At 43.4% G+C, this 15,845-nt stretch overlaps 1 protein-coding gene across 5 annotated transcripts in view; it reads right to left on the bottom strand.

The window, feature by feature from the left end:
- Nucleotides 1-13,677, bottom strand: part of PTBP2 (polypyrimidine tract binding protein 2) — a 121,748-nt gene extending 108,071 nt beyond the window's left edge. For 4 of the 5 annotated variants that reach the window (XM_006114126.3, XM_006114127.3, XM_006114128.3 and 1 more), the window contains exons 1-2: nucleotides 13,487-13,677; nucleotides 11,743-11,773 (exon numbers count right to left, since the gene is read on the bottom strand). In XM_006114126.3, the coding sequence (XP_006114188.3) occupies nucleotides 11,743-11,773; nucleotides 13,487-13,662 (207 nt within the window). In that variant the 5' untranslated portion in view covers nucleotides 13,663-13,677. The remainder of the gene's footprint in view (nucleotides 1-11,742; nucleotides 11,774-13,486) is intronic. The other variant, XM_006114130.3, reaches the window with a different exon arrangement.
- Between the last annotated feature and the right edge of the window lie 2,168 nt (nucleotides 13,678-15,845).

Raw genomic sequence — 15,845 nt, 5'->3', positions numbered from 1 at the left:
GATAAGGGTGGTCTTTTGAAGTTTTTAAAGAAGATTCAAGCATTCAGCTAAAGCTGAATATTCAGATTGTGCATCTAAAACCTATGCAACAACCTTCAGAGATGTGATTTTATAATCTTCAGCAACAAACTAATGAAATATTTAAAGCCAATTTTAAGCTATTATAGTAATGCTCAACTGTTTTTTCAGTAAGTTCAGAGACTGACAGTATATACCTCTAGATTGGCACATGCCTGTTAAATGACTTCATTAACATGTAATGGCTCTTTCACAAGTTCAATGTTGTGCTAATATTTCTAGCAAGCTGGAAGGCTTTTCATTTTTTAAATAATAGATCCACAGGGGCAGGGAGAGGGAAAAGACCTTCACAAGACTGCAAAAGCCTGCTGTGGGAGGCTGCAGGATCTATGAGAACAGGGATAGAAAGAAAGGAAACATTTGAGCGCCAAGACCCAAGGAGGCACTGCCTTCCCTTGCCTCTTATATGCGGGCTAATTTAATCAACAGGTTACATACCATAGTTGGTAGCTCTACAATTACATGTCTGAGTTCCTTCAGAACTCTTTAGTGAGTACCATCTGGACCTGGTAACTTATTACTGATTAATTTATCAATTTGTTCCAAAACAACCTCTACTGAAAGTCTCAGTCTTGGACTGTTCCTCAGATATCCCACCTAAAAAGAATAACTTAGGTGTAGGAATTTCCTTTATATCTTCCGTAGTGAAGACTGACACAAAAAAATTATTTAGCTTCTATGTGACAGCCCAGTCTTCCCTGAGTACAAGTACATGGATAGTACCTCAATCAGCCAGTAGCCCTACTAATTATTTGACAGCCTTCCTGATTCTGATGTATGTTTTTAAAAAGGTATGCTGTTTGTGTCTTTTGTTAGTGGCTCTTCAAATTCTTTTTCCTCCTGCATAATTCTACATTCACACTTGACCACCCAAGTTAATGCTTCTGTTTACCTCAGTAGGAATTGAATATCAAATTTTAAGTGTGTCTTTTTGCATCTAACCACTTCTTTGTTATTTAGCCTTGGTCACCTTACTGCTTTTTTTTAAATTTGGGGTATACATTTAATCTGAGCCTCTGCTATGGCATTTTCAATAGCTTTCATGCAGTTTGCAGGCATTTCAGTACTGACAGATGGCAAAACAAGGAGCAATGTTCTTAAGTTACAGTGGGGGAGGTCTAGGTTGGATATTAGGAAAAACTATTTCATTAGGAGGGTGGTGAAGCATTTGGAATGGGTTACCTGGGGAGATGGTAGAATCTCCATCCCTAGAAGTTTTCAAGTCCCAACTTGACAAAGCCCTGGCTGGGATGATTTAGTTAGGGTTAGTCCTGCTCTTGGGCAGAGGCTTGGACTTCTTGAGGACTCTTCCAGTCCTAGGATTCTATGATTTCACACATTATTGTTCCTTTTAATTTCAATTTAACTAGCTCTCTCATTTTTGTGTGGTCCCCCTTTTTGAAATTAAATGCTACTGTGGTGGGTTTCTTCAATATTTCTTCCCTATAATAATGTTAAATTTAATTATGCTATGATTGCTATAACTGAATGGTTCAGCTATTTTCTATCAATTGGACCAGATCCTGTGTTTCACTTAGGACTAAAATCACAAATTCTCTCTCCTCAAGATGCAACTACTAATGGGGACTGGAAACTTCTCTGCATTTCATCCAGAGATGAGATTTACCCAGTCAATATAAGTATAGTTGAAATCCTCCATTATTATTGGATTTTGTTTTCTGTAATTGCTAATCTTAAAAAACAACAAATGGTCCTGCAGCACCTTAGAGACTAACAAAAAATGTAGATAGTATCATGAGCTTTTGTAGGCAAAACCCACTTCTTCAGATGAATGGAGCAAGGGATCCAGAGACACAAATAAATAGCAGAAAAAGAGAGGAGATGGGGAGGGAAAGGGGGGGGGAAAAGCTTGTCAACTAAAGTGTCCGTGTTAAATGAGGCTAATGGAGTGGGCTGTAAGTACCCAATACTTAGCTTTTGATGTCATTTGGGTGCAGAATATAATGGCCCATCCAATTCGATTAAATTTGTCAAATTGGTATTTGAAGGCAAGTTCCCCAATTTCTCTCTCTCTCTAGCTGGTTTCTGAAATTGCTTTGTAAGAGGAAAGCAACTTTTAGATCCATTAATGAGAGCCCAGGCAAGCTAAAATGTTCCCCAACTATTTTGAATATCTGATTGATGTTCATTAATCCTTCGTTGTAGAGACTGTCCAGTTTGGCATATATTGCAGGGGCATTACTCGCATATCTCACATTAGTGGATGTGCAGTTGTATGATCCTCTGATGTGGTGGCTTATGTGATTAGGTTCTGTGATGATGTCACTTGTATAGATGTGTGGACAGAGTTGGCACCAGAGTTTATTGCAGGGGTGGGTTCCTGGTTGAGTAAGTTTGAGGTGTGATGTGTGGTTGCTGAAAAGAATGTGTTTCAGGTTAAGGGGTTGTCTGTAGGCAAGGACTAGCCTGTCTTCCAAGGCCTGTGAGAGTGAGGGATTGTTTTCAAGGATAGGCTGTAGATTGTGCTGAAGCAGTTTAAGTTGAGGGGCTGTAAGTGATGACCAGTGGTGTTCTGTTAGTTTGTTTGTTGGGCCTATCTTGAAGAAGCTGATGCCTGGGTACTCGTCTAGTTCTATCAATCTGTTTTTTCACTTCCCTGGATAGGTATTCAAGTTTTAAGAATACCTGTAGGTGTTTATCTTTGTCAGTGGGTTGGGAGCAAATTTGGTTGTAATTTACGGCCTGGCTGTAAACAATGGGTTGGGTAATGTGTCTTGGATGGAAGTTAAACGCACGTAGGTAAGTAATTTCCTTGAGCATTTCACAATCACCATCACCCATCATCTGACCAAGGGGTTGGTAGCAATATTCCTATTGCTATACTGCTATTATTCAAGAATGGAAATTCTACCCATACTCAGACTATGATGCTGTCTTGAATGAATGAAACTTTTACATTACCTGCTTCTAAACTTTACCTCCAATGCCACTCTCCCATAAGTATTCTTATATATTTTGTACCTAACATTACTCCGTACCATTGTTTTCAGCATTTCACCAAGTTTCTGAGACGCCTTACAAATATCCTCATTGAGCAACATTCAAGTTCATGCATCTATGTATTTAGATCTCTAGCAGTTGTATAAACACTTATAAAATTATTAGTGGTCTGCCTTCATGTGATGAAACTGATGGGAACTCTTTTTCATTTGACTACTTCTCTTTAGTTCCTATCCGTACTTTATCATTTTCAATCCCATACACTTTACTAAGATATAGAGAAGGGGTTTTCAAACTGGGGGTCGGAACCCCTGAGGGTTTCAGGAGCTCAGTTCCCCCTAATCTGGTAACTGCACAACCACGCAGCTTCCCATTAAGCCCCATTCAAAGGCTCAAGACTGCAGCGGGGAGAGAGCTCTCTTCCCAAGCCCTGAGGCTATAAGAGCCGACAGGGAGGAGCACAGAGATGCGCAGCCAGGGAAAAGACACCCTTCCTCCGCCAGCCCCCATCACCAAGCTGTTGCAGCTGAGGGAAAAGAACCTGTCCCCCACCAGTCCCAGCAGGGAGGCACCCAGGTAAGCCCAAGGCCTGTCTCTCCTTGAGTCCCCCCAGCCCTGTGTACTCTCCTGGATCTCAAAGTCCTCATCCCTAGCTTCAACCCAAAGCCCACACCCACAGTTCAAAGCCAAACTTGCAGCACTCTTTCTGCACCCCAAACCCATCACCCCAAGCCCTATGTATATCCCCAGCCAGAGCCCTTCCACCCCAATCCTCTGTTCCAGCCCTGAGCCCCTCAACCCCAGCCGTATCTCTCACACTCCTGCACCCCAACCGTCTGCCCCAGGCCTGAGCCCTCTCCTACATTCAGAAATCTTGGTCCCACTTCTGCCACTTGAATTTTCTAATGTGCACCAACATGAAAGTGATGTGTCGCACATCATCTCCACATTGGGGCACATAAGAAAATTCATTCTGTTTGGGGTGGAAAAAAATGTGAGGGAACAATGCCTGTGAAATTACTACCAGGGAGGGGGAGGGCTTTATGAGCTGTCAACCTCCAACCCAAACTCTGTTTTGCCCTCAACATTCATAATGGTATTAAATACCTTTAAAACATTTAAAATATATAAGGGGATCCACACTCAGAGGCTTGCTACGTGAAAGAGGTCACTAGTACAAAATCTCAGAACTCATTGATACAGGTTAAAGGACTAGAAGCCAAAGTATCAACCCTGTATTAAATAAAAGAAAATGAAGAGTTCCTGGATATAATCAAGATTTGATATGACAGGCACAGGGATGTCCAAAAATCATAAATAGCAGCACAAGGAGGACTGCTCAACAACCAGAAAGAAAACTGCCCGTGTGAGACCTACAGAAGGAGGAGAACCAGTATACTCTCAACACATACAAAGGCAAGCATCCATTTTCAGGCTCTCTGCATAACAAGCAACCTTATTCTAACTCTCTGTTCTGACTGCCTTGGAAGAGTCATCTGAGGGAAGGTATCAAGGGACCAAGTTGAGCAGAAGATATAGAATGCATTGTCGCACCAATCACAAGAGGAGGAGAAAGGTGACGGTGGTCAGGGACTCCCTGCCAAGTGGGGCAGTCATCCATCTGCCAACTGGGACCAGGATTCCCAAGAAGTATGTTGCTTGCCTTGAGTTAGAACTCAAGATGTGACAGTCTGCCAAGATTCATCAAGTCCTTGGACTTCTTACCCCTTCCCACTAACCCATGCGGGCACCAAAGATACTGACAAGAATGACTTTGAGCAGATCACTGCAGAGTACAGGACTCTGGGAAGGAGGAGTAAAGAGTTTGGAGGGAAAGTGGCATTCTCATCCATCCTTCCTCCCAAAAAAAGCCTGGACAGGGACTATGACTAGAGGATGGAGAGAGGCTGTTCACAGTAATGACATGGCAGAACAAGTAACAATGGTCTCAAGTTACAGTGGGAGAGGTCTAGGTTGGACATTAGGAAAAAATATTTCACTAGGAGGGTGGTGAAGTACTGGAATGGGTTACCTAGGGAGGTGGTGAAATCTCCATCCCTGGAGGTTTTTATGTCTCAGCTTGACAGGGCCCTGGCTGGGTTGATTTGGTTCGGATTGGTCCTGCCTTGGGCAGGGGGCTGGATTTGATGATTCCTGAGGTGTCTTCCAGCTCTATGATTCTACCAAATCATGAAGGTAAATGCATAGCTATGCAAGTGTGTAGTGGGGCATCTGTCCCACTGAGGCCAGGAAAGGTTAAAGAAGGCTGGAGGGGGCTTGCGCAGAGTACTAGCAAATCAGGAAAAGGCTCACAGAGCCAATCAGAGGGTGGCTTACTTGGGGATCCCTATTTATAAGGAGCTGCTCAGCAAAGCTATGGACAGTTGGGTCCTAATTGGGGAGGGTGCAGGACTGGTTCCTTGGGAAAAGCACCTTAGGTGGAGCAGTGCTGGGCAAGCTCAGGGGAACAGAGGAAGAAAGGTTCCGGCCGTGTTACCTGCCAAGCTGTACACCTTGACACAAGGGCTATGAGAGTGCAAGAGTAGCAGGGAAATGGTCAGGAAAAGTGAGCAGTAAATGGGGAGTGAAGGAGGGCAGGACAAGGCTGCCATCAGAGGGTCTCTGAGTAGGGACCCAGAGTAGTAGGAGGGCTTGGGTTCCCCCACACACCACCATCACTTCTCTTTGCACCACATCTAGCCACCACAGAGCATCTACTGTGACTTTCCCCTGAAGTGAGGAGCTAGACCTTGGCTGCAGTTGAGTACATTGGCAGATGTAAGACAGAGGACTGCTGATAACCCAGGAAGGAGGGGGTTGGGGGGAGAAGCAGAATGGTGGACTCTGCCAGAAGGCAGAGTTCCAAAGAGGATGCTGCAGTCCAGGGAGTGACAAGGGTCCAAACAGTGGAGACAGCAGAATGGAGTATGATCAAATGCACATTCAACCGTCATTCAGTACCTGGTGAGCCAATAACTGAATCACCTCTTAGTGCTGTCAAGGTGACTGGTCCATGGTTTCATGAACCAGATGAGCAAGGGGTTGGCATTTTAGTATTGCCAGTGGTAATCCAACAGTAGAGGAAAAAGAAGTCCCTGTCTGTAGCAGTTGTAGAAGCTGTAGAAACCATTTTCATGTTTAGCTAAAAGCCATCTTGTATATCAGAAATCATTTCAGCTTTTCTCTCAAGCACGTAGACCAGAGTGAACTTTCTGTCACCCCGTGAGAAGAGGCCTTCAGGATGGGCTATTGGTATGTGTTAATTGAGCTGGTTGGGACAGGAGATGTACTCCCTCGCACCTGTCCGCCATCTTGTTGATAAGGTTTGGTTTTTCCAAATTTAATTGAGGATTTCTGTAATTGGATGCCCTGACGTCAGACTGTTTGGCTAAGGGTATAAAGATACTAGGATTGATTGTATTAGCAGCCTTACTGGGTCTAGCTCTGCTGTGACCACGTTTGGCTCATGCTGTGCTTTATTAATTAATAAAGCTGTTTGTTAGCTGCCTAACCACAGAGGAGCGTGTTTTTGCTTCGACACTTTCTAAACAGTCCTGTACTCTTAAAGAGAACAGCATCACACATCTTGCCAGACCAGTCCACGTGAATGTCAGTAAAGCATCCCCAATGATCCATCAAAGTTTTCATTACCATAGACAAGTAACCCTGTCTATTAATGTACTAGGTAGCAACATGGTCTAGTGCCAAAAGAGGGATGTGTGCACCATCTATTATTCCATCACAGTTCAGGAACCTCACAGCTGCAAAGACATTCCATTATCTCCAACACATGGAAGAGTCATAAACCTCTATAAAAGGTGATACATAAACCTGTACAGTATCCCCTGTAGCAGATTTCCTAACTCATAAGAACATAAGAATGGCCATGCTGGGTCAGACCAAAGGTCCACTTAGCCGTGTATCCTGTCTTCTGACAGTGGCCAATGCCAGATGCACTAGAGGGAGTGAACAGAAGAGGGAATCTTCAAACAATCCCTCTCCCATCTCCCATTCCCAATAGCCATTGATGGATCTAACCTCCATGAGTTTATCCAGTTCTTTTTTTGAACCCTGTTAAAGTCCTGGTCTTCACAACATCCTCTGGCAAGGACTTCCACAAGCTGACTGCATGCAGCGTGAAGAAAAATTTCTGTTTGTTTATTTTAAACCTTCTGCCTATTAATTTCAATTGGTGACCCTAGTTCTTATGCTTTGGGAACAATAAATAATTTTTCCTTATTTAGTTTATCCACACTAGTCATGATTTTATAGACCTCTATCATAGCCTCCTTCTAAGCCAAAAAGTCACAGACTTTTTAATCTCTCTTCATATGGGACTCGTTCAAACCCTCATTTTTGTTGCCATATTCTGAATCTTTTCCAATGCCTATATGCCTTTTTTGAGATGAGGCAACCACATTTGTACACAGTATTTAAGATGTGGACGTACCGTAGGGTTTTTTATATAGAGGCAATACTATATTCTTTGTCTTATTCTCTATCCTTTTGTTAATGATTCCTGTTTGCTACATACTGAGTTGATGTTTTCAAAGAACCATCCATAATGACTTCAAGATCTCTCTTGAGTAATTATAGCTAAATTAGTCCCCATCATTTTGTATGTATAGCAGGGATTATTTTTTCCAATATGCATTACTTTACATTTACCAACATTAAATTTCATCTGCTTTGGTCTTAACTATTTTGAGCAATTTAGTATCATCTGCAAAGTTTGTCACCTCACTGTTTACCCCTTTCTCCAGATCATTTATAAATAGGTTGAATGAGACTGGTCCCATTACGGACCCCACTACAACCGGTCCCCAAGTTACGACCAAACCTCCCATTAAGCTGTCGTCAAGGCGGTCCCCGAGTTACAAACGCGACCCACACTTACAAACAGCGAGGTTGCAATGTAACTCAATGGGGTCCACTTACGACTATTTCGAGTTACAGCCAAGTGTTTGGTCCGTAACACATTTGTAACTTGGGGACAGGTTGTAGTTACTTTTCCCCAATAAATTATGTTCATCTAGGTATCTGACAATTTTCTTTACTATAGTTTCAACTAATTTGCCAGGTACTGACATTAGGCTTACAGGTCTGTAACACCTGCAGAGCCGTTTTTAAATATTGGCGTCACATTAACTATCTTCCAGTTATTAGGTACAGAAGCTGATCTAAAGGATAGTCTACAAAACACAGTTAATAGTTCTGCAATTTCACTTATGGGTGAATGCCATCTGGTCCCAGTTACTTGTTACTGTTAAGTTTATCAATTTGCTCCAAAACCTCCTCTAATGATACTTCAATATGGGACAATTCCTCAGATTTGTCACCTAAAAATAATGGCTCAAGGTTTGGGAATCTTCCTACCATCCTCAACCAGGAAGACCGAAGCAAAGAATTAATTTAGTTTCTCCACAATGACCTGATCATCTTTGAGTGCTCCATCAGCATCCCGATTGTAGCATCTCAACTCCAAATCAAGTCCTGATTGACAGGTAGCAATCTAATGTTGCAGATTTCCACAGTGTGAGTACCACTCACCTCTCTATTGTCAATGAAGCGCTCATTATGGCGCCCTGACCAGGAAGGTTGGCATAAACTCTCTAGACAGATCCAGGAACATGGCCTTGTACATCCAAAAGTTCTGCAGCCACTACTCATCATCTCAAGCCTACATTACAATGAGATCCCACCAAGGAGTGCTTGTTTCTCAAGAAACAAGTCCAGAAATGGTGCTTCACCATCTCCATAGGCTCCAACAACATTCAATTGATTCTTCCTATGTCCCAGATTCTTCAATCTGTCCTCCAAGGAATCATTATACTCTCCCTGCCCCTTATTCGGGTCTTCTTGATGCTCTGCAAATACTATAGGATTGTGAATCTGTACTTGCAACACTCATGACAATACTGAAGAGCTACTCAGGCTTTGTGCTTCTGTCTGAGATGGTAGACAGCAAGGACAGACATATGGGTTTGCGGGATTTTGAAAAAAGGATAAAAAAATTATAAGAGATACGCAACAACAGCATGGAGGCAGATACAAACTGGGATGCTGACAAAGACTCCCAGTCTCCTCTCTGAGACTAGTTTTGACCACATCATGCAAAAGTTAGAGAACTGGATTGCACAGTGAATTGCACAGTGACCACATTGAATCAGACCAGTAGTCTCTCTAGCCCAATATTCTGTCTCTTGACAGTGGAAATCTATTCCTTTCATAATGGTTTGCAAAGTTATTAGTTTTTTTTATTGTTACTGCACTTGTAGCTGATGTTCTTAGAGAAATAACAATAATGATTTCAAGAGCTCTTTCTTGGGTGATAACAGCTAATTTTAGACCCCATCTTTTTGTATGTATAGTTAGGATTATGTTTTCCAACGTGCATTACTTTGCATTTACCTATACCGAATTTCATTGGCTATTCTATTGCCCAATCTCCCAGTTTTGTAAGATCCCTTTGTAACTCTTCTTAATCTGCTTTGGATTTAACTATCTTGAGTAATTGTAGCTCTCTGGAAACATTGGCATCGCACAGTTTATCCTTTTTTCCAGATCATTTATACATATCTTTACCAGCAATGGTCCCAGTACATCTCTCTTAGGGACACCACTACTTACCACACTCCATTCTGAAAACTGACCCTTTATTCCTACCCTATGTATTTCATTTTTCATCCACTTACTGATCCTTGAGAGAAGCTTCCTTCTTATCCCATGACTTCTTAGTTTTCTTAAGAACTTTTAGTGCGGCACCTTGTCAAAGACTTTCTGAAAGTTCAAATATACTATACCCACTGGGTCACCCTTGGCCACACTTTGAAAAATTACAATATGCCAGACACGCGATTTCCCTTTAACATGACTTTTGTAACTCTTTCCCAACATATCATGTTCATCTAGGTCTCTGATAAGTCTCTTCTTTAATGCAGTTTAAATCAGTCTGCTTGGTACTGAAGTTAGGCATAACAGTTTGTAACTGCTTTCTTCAAAAATTAGCTCTTACCCTGCACTTTCCTCATCTGTGCAAATAGATGCGTTTTTCCTTTAACAAAAAAAAAAAAAAAAATACCACAAGCACAAATTCTGCTTTCAAGAAAAAAATTGTGAAGTACCTGACTCTCTAACACTATAAGGTGCCCATGACTATCTTCCTGTCGCTGTATATATGTTACCTCAGATGTCTGACTCTTTTGGGGGCTTGTTCTCTAAAGGGTCCTCCCTTTATTGACTGTTGTAGTTTGCCAATCTTTTTTAGGCTCTTCATGCAACATCTTCCACAAGATAAACAAAATATATCCTCACTAAAATGTTTACTTTTTATATACAGATGTACATAGGCAAGGCTTCACAAACCACTTTTTCTACTCGCTTGAGGCGAGTAGATTTCAGCCGGACGCTCCGTGCGCCCCATTCACCGGCACTGCGCACATGCGCAGAGCCGGTCTGGTGCATGCGCAGTGCGGAGCTGGCGAGTAGCTCTCGCCGCAGTTTGTCGAGCCCTGTACATAGGGAATTTTCTCATTTATTTTAAAATACACTTTAGATAATGGATCTCAATTTGTTCTGAACATGTCACATCAATGGTTAAACTTAGAAACATGAAAAACTTAGAATTCTAAGAACGTGATGGCCTTGGAATGAAGGAAAGTTTTGCCTTTAAATACCGCAGGATATAAAACAAAGATTCTCTAAGAGAAGAATTTAACAAGAATTATTTCATTATATATGATTCGGGGATCCTAAAAGACTGATACTGAAAGGGGTTAAAGTGCTGAAATTATGTAATGTAGTTGTTTCTAGTGCAATTGGAAGTTTATTTTTTGGAGTGCTACTTTCAAGAGTCTACTTCATAATGAAAGAATTTTGCTGTGTTCGCTTTCATAATCCCAAATATGCTCTTCAACAAATATACACACTAGAAAATGCTCTCATCTGTTCATAAATTGTGCAGCTGTGGCAACATATTTGTCTGTATAGTTCAAGGCTAGACCCATGCCATTGTTCCCTTCATGTTAACTAGTTTTTTGTCGCATCTAGCTGGTACAAAGTATTGATCTGATTCCCGAACGCAAAATTCACTTCAAGAATGAAAGAATCAGAGGGCTAACTAAAATTAACTATAAATTCTACAGTTATAAGAACTGTACCAATGTGGAAATGAAGGGTGGAGAGAAAGGAAGAATTAAAAAAAAAAACAGAAGCAAACTTCTGCTCTCAGATATGCAGGACAAAACTTCATTCCCATATTCTGCTCCCATTACAGGTATCCAAGACCTGATGACCTCATTTGGAATTGTTTGCAGGTCCGGAGGTGGAAAAAAGTCAGTTTTTAAGGTCACCACGAAGCAAGCAATGAGAACAAAATGTTGCTCAAACATTATTTCTGAGAGAATACATCTATTGGAATGATATATATTTATTTAAAAATGTTTATGAAGTATTTAAAGTTTTTAAATGTAAAAAGTTTATATCACTATATTAACGGGGCACCCATGTGACTGATCTTGATATTAGATTCTCTTTTCTAGTCACCCTCCAACTTAAGTTTTCTGTTTATTAACGCATATCTCGCTGACAAAATGTCATCTGACAATCATTTATTAAAATCTTGTAGCTCACTTCAACTCCACAAATTAACATACATCATACTAATAGGTTGCCAGTTCATCATCAGCTAGATTTGCATCCTACCTTCACGCCAACTGCAACATCAGTGACAATGCTGTAAAGAAAATAAGAAACCTGCTTTAATATTAATAAACATGTCAGACTTTAATTTTTATATTCACCCTCAAAATAAGTGTGATTTCCTCCTACAAAACTGAACCTTCTAACGTATTTTAAGCAACTTTCAATATTTAGAATTTTCTATAGCTCTGTTCATTTTAATAGCAAAGGCAACCCACTTACAAGAATAGAGAGGTCAACAAAAACTAGACAGGAATGGGAGTAGGCCCAAAGTTTCAAAATAAAAGATATTCAGAAGGAATACTGAACAGAGACTCCATGAGTGCCCACAGCTACAGAAAGTGTCCATGATGTCAGTGAACACTACCTAATGGAGCTCTATCTGGACACAGGAATTAAGAAGCCAGAAAATTCACCCCATCCAGCCTCCTTCGCCCTATCTGATAGATACCCATTTTGGTCAATGCCAGAAAAAGTCTGAAGAGGTAGTCTCTGCACATTGTGAGACAATGGATAAGGTGAGAACAGAAAGATTTATGAACAGGCGTAATACATAAGAAAATCTTTTTGTTCACTCTTTAGTAGTGATCCTTACAGAACAATTTAGGGCAGAAAGCGATTCATACTGTTTCCGAACTGAAAATGATGAGCACATTGGTGGATGGATCCTAAAAATGGCACCAACACCCATGTGGGCCAACAGCACAGACATGCTCTTGTGCAAAACCATTTCCAGAATTTTGCCCTGGGTAGACAGAATAGAACAATCCAAAATAGAATACAGACCACCCCATCTTACACAAAATACCATAAATGTTAAAAAGAAATGTGGTAATTAATGAATGCCGCTATCATGGCTATCAATTTGTGTATAGCTCGAAGGATTGACTTTTTATACAGAGCTTATAACACAACATTAAGACAACACACACACACACATAAAGACTTTTAAAATGGCATTACCAAAAGATTATATATTTAACTAACACGTACACACGAGATTGTTTAACTGGTCTCAAAAAAGTGAGCCAACTATTCTGGGGGCAGCAAGATGCAGTATAAGTGTTTATGCTGAAGGCAACTATAAACACCAGCGATGTTTCCCATTCCCAATGAAAAGAGGGCCTTGTGTATAGTTAACCCACCCAAACTCCCTGCCAGGATTGAAGGCCCTGGCTGTCCCATATGGCTGACGCCTGCTAACCCATTTCTACTTCGGTTTTTACTGCCCGCCTGCCTCCAGTGTACACAAAGGCGTCTTTCTACCTTAAATAAAAAAGACTGAGGGACTATTAAGCACCCAATGAAAACAAAAGAGATTGACATCTGCCTCCTCCAGCTTCTGCTCCTCCTCTCCGGCCAACCCCAAACAAGCAAGGGTGCTGTTCACACCATTCCCCTAACCCCACAAAAGAGGTGGGGTGGGGCACACCCCGACAGGGCAGCAGAGCGAACACAGCGCTACGTGAGCCCTGGGTGAGGCCGGCCCGGCCCCGCGTTATACACTGTCTCGTCCCCGCCCCCATCCTCACTGGGCCCCTGTCGGCCTCCAGCTGCCCCACAGGGAGGGCCCAGACGCTGATCCCGTTACTGTATTCAGCGGGGCGTGCTGGGCGCCTTGCTCCCCCCCCCCCAGACCGCCACGGGGCGGGGAGCGAGCTCCGCTCTACCCAGCCCCTGACGGGAAGGCAACAAAACCCCGGCGGGCGGCAGCGGCCCCCGCTTCCCCCTCCGCCCCGTTACTCACCCGTCCATCGCCGACCAAGACAAAGCGCTGGCAAGCAGGGCAAGGAGCCGCGCAGGCAGCGAGCGGAGAGAGGCAGCGAGAAAATGGCGGCCGGGCCCCCACGGAAACCGCCGAAGGTTGCCGAGTGCCAGGCTCTGCTCCCCATCAGATTGGGCTCCCTCGTTGACACTGAGCATGCCCGAGCGCTGTGCGCATGCTCCGTGGCACCTGCTGCCGCCGCCGCCGCCGCTTCTGCGATGCCCCTCATCACCTGCCTGTCTGAGCCAAACTATTCCCCCGCCCAAAGGCGCCAGTAAAGCAGGGAGGCGTCCTCGCTTTAACGCCCACAGTGCCCACTCCTGGGCCCATCTCCCACAACACGTTCATTTCCCAGCCCTGCTGGCTGGAGGACTGCTTCTTGGAGGGAAATTCTTTAACCTTTCCCCTCAAAGTCCCGCCTTTTCAGAGGGGAAGAGGCTCCTCTGCCCTGCTGCCACCATGCTGAGTCTGAGGAGAAATTTGACAGATCTAATGCATAGAGACTTGGACTAGATTGCCCAGTCTCCAAGTCTGGTGCCAGGCTTCCCTTGTTGCAGGCAGAGACTGTCCAAACTTGGTGCCATCTCTTCTTCATTCCTAGGGCCAGAGTGAGGGTTGTTAAAGTCTTTCTCCTCTGATAATGGAAAAGTTTTGTTGTAGAATTGCCATCAGTAGTCTATTTTCTGTAGTAGCCTGCCTCTCCAAGTGGCCAGTGCAGGAGGCTTCAAAGGAATGTATAGCCCACTCCGAATGCAGCTAATTATGTAATAGTGGTAGAGATGTAGCCGTGTTAGTCTGGGGTAGCTGAAGCAAAATGCAGGACAATGTAGCACTTTAAAGACTAACAAGATGGTTTATTAGATTATGAGCTTTCGTGGGCCAGACCCACTTCCTCAGATCAAATAATGGAAGAAAACAGTCACAACCATATATACCAAAGGATACAATTTTAAAAAAATGAACACACATGAAAAGATAAGAGAAAACAGTTTCTTGTCATTTCAACCAGAAAGGACACAGTCTTAATGACCTGCTAACCTGCATCCTACTTCAGAAGACATTCAAATCTGCACTTGAAAGGGAATCCTCTGAACTGGAATTCATGCTAAAATTCGACACCCTCCGCACCGGACTTAATAAAGACCCCAACTATCTTACACATTACAAAGATAGCTTCCCCAATTATCACCTCTAATACTATTAACTCACAGACATTTCCCCTTTCCCCCTTTTAATATCATTAACTCACTGGCATTCACCTTCCTTCCCCCCCCCCCCCCCCCACATCCCCCTTCTGTTCTGTAATGTGATTTGTCCTTTTCATGTGTGTTCATTTTTTTTAAATTGTATCCTTTGGTATATATGGTTGTGACTGTTTTCTTCCATTATTTGATCTGAGGAAGTGGGTCTGGCCCACGAAAGCTCATCATCTAATAAACCATCTTGTTAGTCTTTAAAGTGCTACATTGTCCTGCAATTGTGTAATAGTATTCCTTAGGCGAGAGGAAAGGAATTCTTCCAGTTGAAAGCTGATAACGAATAGCTTGTGCCCTGTAGCAAAGAAAGGGTAGATAAGGTATTGCACACTGGAGTGTGCACCAGTATGTGTGCTCGTTCAGATGTGTGCCCTAAGTTATTAATAAATATCTTATAAACCTCTCCCAGCCTCCCGTCGTCCCATTTGCTCCCCTGGTGCTTGCTCTGCCCTTCACCGCTCACCCTCCACTGGCTCCTCATGCCCCTTCGAGCCCTCACACATGACTTGTTCCATCCCCTGCCTTCTTCATGCTCATCCCTCCTTTCAACCCCTCTTTTCCTGGCACCCACTCCTCCCCTCTCCTCTTCCTCCCTCTTGTCCCCCCCCATTGTCCCTCCCCTTTCCTCTCCCAGCATCACCCTGTCTCCTCCCTTCTCGCACCCCCACTGACACCTTCCTTTCCCTCCCCACTGCCCTTTTCCTCATTGTGTCTTCCTGGTCCCCTGGCATTTGTTTGTCCTCCACCCTGCCCCTTGGTGCCTGCCCCTTTCTTCTCCTGCCCTATTCCCCCCCCAAACAAACCCCTTCCTCTCCTCACCCCCACTTTCTCCTTAGTTCTCCTTCTGCCCCTTCACTAACTTTCTATCTTCCATGTGGAAAGCAGTTTGCGGGGGCTGGATCCAGGGCCACAGTGCTATTTTTAGTATTGCCATCATGGCCCTAGAAGCTCCCACAGCCCCGGCCCCAGCTGCTCCTGGGGCGAGACCACGTGCCGGGACTGGAGCAAAGGGACCTGCTGGTGCAGGAGATCCATGGACGAGTTCCAGCGGGTGCACTTTGCAGTACTCCAATCTCTGGAGCAGA

This window comes from Pelodiscus sinensis, chromosome 9 (genome assembly GCF_052426305.1).
Source record: "Pelodiscus sinensis isolate ZL-2025 chromosome 9, ASM5242630v1, whole genome shotgun sequence".
Lineage (NCBI taxonomy): Eukaryota > Metazoa > Chordata > Testudines > Trionychidae > Pelodiscus > Pelodiscus sinensis.
This window is presented reverse-complemented; position numbering and strand designations above follow the sequence as displayed.